This window comes from Staurois parvus, unplaced genomic scaffold (assembly GCF_062004578.1).
Source record: "Staurois parvus isolate SC_StPar_1 unplaced genomic scaffold, SC_StPar_1.0 ptg000573l, whole genome shotgun sequence".
Classification (NCBI taxonomy): Eukaryota; Metazoa; Chordata; class Amphibia; order Anura; family Ranidae; genus Staurois; species Staurois parvus.
Genome location: NW_028318369.1, coordinates 434,118 through 439,378, shown reverse-complemented (window position 1 = coordinate 439,378; position 5,261 = coordinate 434,118). Strand labels below are relative to the sequence as shown.

Sequence of the window (5,261 nt, the reverse complement as noted above, 5' to 3'; positions counted from 1 at the left end):
ATCACATCACAGTGACTGCACCCCACCTCCTATGTCTGATCATGGTGCCACCCCATACAGAGGGCCACATGGGGGAGGGGCAAGGAGGAGAGGTGACCCCCATCCTATCCCTTCACTGTGACTGCCCCCCACCCTCTATGTCTGATCATGGTGCCACCCCATACAGGGGGACCACATGGGGGAGGGGCAGGGAGGAGGGGCAGAGAGGAGAGATGACCCCATCCTATCCCATCACAGTGACTACACCCCACCCTCTATGTCTTTTCATGGTGCCACCCCACACAGAAGGACCACACTGGGGGGAGGGGCAGGTAGGAGGGGGAGGGGCAGAGAGGAGATGGCTGGTGTCACACACTGTGATAACTCTGTGCTTAACAATTTGGCAGATTGTCAATGGATGGATGGATGGATGGATGGATCGCATCATCATCATCTCTGACCATTAGGACCAATGTTATTGTGACTCCAGTAATTGGACAGAAATTCTACCCAATCACAGAGATCGGTGACAGAGGAGAAATCTCACATTTATTTATAGTACAAAAACTTGCAGGAAGCCCCGCCCACCTCTATATACTATTGGATGAATATGAAATGAATTCCAATTCTTCATCTGACATCACCAGACTGTGGGCGGAGTTCTTACATCTCCCCCCTCCCCCCACCTATCTTTATACAACCTTCCCATACATATACCCCAGCATGGAGGGGCTCAGTGAAGGTGGTGGTGAAGGTGTGGAGGTGTCGGATCGGGTCACACAGATCATAGAAGGAGATCCGCCCGGCCTCATAATCCAGATCTATCCTGACTCTGTTACTGGAGGGATTGGTGGGTAATGGGGTCTCATCATAATCATGTATCACTGCATACTGATCATCATCATCATCATCACCAGACCTGCCCAAACCCCAGGACTTGTTATTCCTTCCAATCAATGACCCCCCTCCTCTCCTGTCTATACTGGGGTAACACATCCCGACTACCCAGCTCTCTGACCCCCCGACATCCACATCCCAGTAATGTCTCCCTGAGGAGAACCTCTGACTGCTCATCACCTGAGAATACTGGAATCTCTCTCGTGTTTCTTGGCGATTCTGGTTCCTATTTGATCTGGACACAGTTTTCCCGCCATCTGATATCTGTAGCTTATTACCAGCTGTGTTTCCATCCAGTAATATGTCTGCAGCCCCCTGTATATAGAAGGATACATTTACCCCTGTTATTATATCAGATAAACCTGTGTGTAAGACCCCCGCCACATCCAGCCCCCCTCCATCATGGAGGAGGTCCTCATGTCTCTCTCTGTCCTCATCATCTCCATCCTCAGTATCACACAAGTCACCTGTGTCTGGTTCCTGTAGGACAGTCAGTGGATCCGTCATGTTACACATCTCCTCAATGTCACGCATCTTCCTGGACAGCTCCTCCTTCTTTATTTCCAGATCCTGGATGAAGATGGAGACCCGCTCTGCCCTCCCGGAGATGTCCCTCAGGACTCTCTTCTCCAGGTCTTCCAGACATCTCCTGAGGTCTATAAACAGGGCAGTGACTCTCTCGGTGTCACCAGCTTCTTCTTCTTCTACTTTCCTCCTGTGTTCCTGCAGACTCTGGACTCTTTCCTCCATCTCCTCTCTCTTTGTCAGAAGTTTCTGCAGAACATTCCTCAGTGTCTCCTTCTTCTTCTCAGAAGCCCCATCCAGAGACATCATCTTATGTCCTGTGTGTTCTCCAATCAGACAACAAGACACACAGATACAGGTCTCATCCTCAGCGCAGTAATACTCCAGGATCTTCTTATGGACGGAGCATTTCCTGCTCTCCATGGACAAGGTGGGGTCAGATAAGATGTGTTCTGGGGACTTTTTGTGGACTTTCAGATGTTTATCACACAGAGAAACCTCACAGTGTAGACAGGATCTAACAGCAGGTCCAGGAGAGTCCACACAGTAAGTACAGAAGACCCCGCAGTCCTCCTGACCTGGCTGAACAGACAGGAAATTCTCTGCTATGTTACGTAGTTTCATGTTCTTCTGCAGTGGAGGACGACCCGGAAACTTCTCTCTGCATTCAGGACAGGAATATCCTCCAGACCCCTCCTGTGTATCCAGCACACCATCAATACAGACCCGGCAGAAGTTGTGTCCACATTTCAGGGTCACAGGATCAGTATAAATGTTCAGACAGACGGAACATTCCAGCTCAGCTCTCAGAGCAGAAGACGCCATCGCTGACTGCAGAAAAGAAATGAAACTGAAAGTCTCTGACAATGGAGAGGAATGCAGTGGGGGAGGGGTGACACCCTCCTACACAGGGTGAGGCTGGGCTGGGTGAGTATTATAGGACACGGAGATCAGAGTACAGAAGGAAGAAGCTTTTATTTGCAGTAGTCATGATAATCGCACCTCCCAACATTGCAGGACAGAGAACGAGGGAAAGACGGATGTGGGGAGACGTGAGGAGCACTAAGTGCATTGAGATGGGAAGTGGAGGTGACTACATGATGCTGAAAAGGGATTCGGTTCTATAGAGTCTGAGCTCACACTATACACTGCGTATACTGCAGCCTGTGTACCCCCAAAACATGTCTTCATTATTGCACCAACACCCCAACATGCAGAGAGTAATGGTGGTAGTCACCCCGTCTAGGCAGGTGCAGTCTGTACTCCCCACTGCAGGTGGTGCTCTACTGAAGTGGCAATGCAGAAGGGGAAGGAAGTTGTGAGGAACTTGGTTCCTCTATGACTTCCTGCAGTCACAGGGAGATAGCTGTCTGATTGGACACTGGTGCCCCATGTGACCCTAGTGACCATCTTGGGTCAGGCAGAAGCAGAACCTATTTAAGACTCCAGCTTTTGGGTTTGGTACAATTTCTGTGAATGGCTAGTGTAGGGACAGGATCCCCGTCTGACAGGGACAGTGCTAAGGGTGAGGACCCACTATGGAGGGACCCAGATGAAGACCAGAAATGCTGGTGGTGTGGTCACTTTGGGCAAGTAGTTGGACCAAAAATAAGTGCACCGAAGGCTGCCATTAAACTAGAGGCTCCTAGGGCCAACTGCCGAGAATGGCAAAGCAAGGTCCCCACAGGTCAGAGCAGTGGTGTCACTAGGGTTGATGTCACCTGGTGTGGAAAAACATGGTGTCACCTCTCCAGCTGAGCATGGCCAGTCCTCTGCATCAAGTTGTGGGTGTGGCCAGATTGTACTAACAGTGGGGCATTGTTACATACCAGGCCTTCAGATGTGTGCTATGTACAGAGTGCAGGGTTGAGGGGTGCCCTGTGTACAGAGTGCAGGGCTGAGGGGTGCCCTGTGTACAGAGTGCAGGGTTGAGGGGTGCCCTGTGTACAGAGTGCAGGGTTGAGGGGTGCCCTGTGTACAGAGTGCAGGGTTGAGGGGTGCCCTGTGTACAGAGTGCAGGGTTGAGGGGTGCGCTGTATACAGAGTGCAGGGTTGAGGGGTGCGCTGTGTATAGAGTGCAGGGTTGAGGGGTGCCCTGTGTATAGAGTGCAGGGTTGAGGGGTGCCCTGTGTACAGAGTGCAGGGTTGAGGGGTGCCCTGTGTACAGAGTGCAGTGTTGAGGGGTGCGCTGTATACAGAGTGCAGGGTTGAGGGGTGCGCTGTGTATAGAGTGCAGGGTTGAGGGGTGCGCTGTGTATAGAGTGCAGGGTTGAGGGGTGCCCTGTGTATAGAGTGCAGGGTTGAGGGGTGCCCTGTGTAAAGAGTGCATGGTTGAGGGGTGCCCTGTGTACAGAGTGCAGGGTTGAGGGGTGCCCTGTGTATAGAGTGCAGGGTTGAGGGGTGCGCTGTATACAGAGTGCAGGGTTGAGGGGTGCCCTGTGTACAGAGTGCAGGGTTGAGGGGTGCCCTGTGTACAGAGTGCAGAGTTGAGGGGTGCCCTGTGTACAGAGTGCAGGGTTGAGGGGTGCTCTGTGTACAGAGTGCAGGGTTGAGGGGTGCCCTGTGTATAGAGTGCAGGGTTGAGGGGTGCCCTGTGTACAGAGTGCAGGGTTGAGGGGTGCCCTGTGTATAGAGTGCAGGGTTGAGGGGTGCCCTGTGTACAGAGTGCAGGGTTGAGGGGTGCCCTGTGTACAGAGTGCAGTGTTGAGGGGTGCGCTGTATAGAGAGTGCAGGGTTGAGGGGTGCGCTGTGTATAGAGTGCAGGGTTGAGGGGTGCCCTGTGTATAGAGTGCAGGGTTGAGGGGTGCCCTGTGTATAGAGTGCAGGGTTGAGGGGTGCCCTGTGTAAAGAGTGCAGGGTTGAGGGGTGCCCTGTGTACAGAGTGCAGGGTTGAGGGGTGCCCTGTGTACAGAGTGCAGGGTTGAGGGGTGCTCTGTGTACAGAGTGCAGGGCTGAGGGGTGCGCTGTATACAGAGTGCAGAGTTGAGAGGTGCGCTGTATACCCCTAAGCCCCCCCACAATGTTCCCCCCAGATTCCAGTATACAGCTGAAGCCCCCCTTTCCCCCTTCCATTAGAGAGCTCTCCTCGCCCCCAAATCCTCTCCTCAGCCTGGAAAGCATCAGAGGGGCTGCATAGGATCAGCTACAACTTACAGAAGGAGACTGGACAGGGCAGGTATGGAGCTTCTGCCATGTGACTACCAACATGTAGATTTCCCTCCCCTCCCCCTCCCTCCTCTGCTCTCATATAGAGATGTGCAGGGCAGGGGGTTCTGAGCGGCCTCCAGCAGAGGAGCGCTGACACTTGTAAATCCATCAGCATTGCTTCTGCGACGGTACTGAGCAGCGAACAAGTGACCAGCACCGGAGTTCTGGCAGAAAAAAAGCCCCAGTGTCACCCCTCTGGCGGGTGTCACCCAAGTGCAGTTCACATCCCCCGCACCCCCATAGTGAAGCCACTGGGCCAGAGGCTGTGGTTGCACTTCAGGTTGTTAACACCTTAGTAAAAGACCAGATGGTCCTGATGGTCAACATTATGGAGTTCAAGGTATTTCCAGTGGTTCGTGACTTGGGACCAGCTGAACCCCTATTGGTTATCCCTGAAGTCAGCCAATAACCTACCTATTATGCTGGAAGGAGTTACCTGGGTGCGAATCCAGAGAGATGACAAGGTAGTGGAGTTGGTCGGAGTTGTGTTGACTTGTAGTCCAGTAAGCCTGGTGGTGCCTATTGTCCTGAACATGAATATCCTGAAGGATCTGGACCTAACTCACCCTCTGGCTAAGACTAAGATCAGGGCTGTGGCCTGTGAGCTGTTTGGCTCAATGTAATCAAGGCTTTTAAGGTCCACCATTGGCCAG

The 5,261-nt window shown here is 52.7% G+C and overlaps 1 protein-coding gene across 1 annotated transcript; it reads right to left on the bottom strand.

The window, feature by feature from the left end:
• Nucleotides 1-306: 306 nt before the first annotated feature.
• LOC149450517 (E3 ubiquitin/ISG15 ligase TRIM25-like) lies at nucleotides 307-2,241 on the bottom strand. Its single transcript, XM_089691873.1, has one exon. The coding sequence runs from the start codon at nucleotides 2,224-2,226 to the stop codon at nucleotides 643-645; it is 1,584 nt and encodes a 527-aa protein (XP_089547999.1). The 5' UTR covers nucleotides 2,227-2,241; the 3' UTR covers nucleotides 307-642.
• Nucleotides 2,242-5,261: the final 3,020 nt, after the last annotated feature.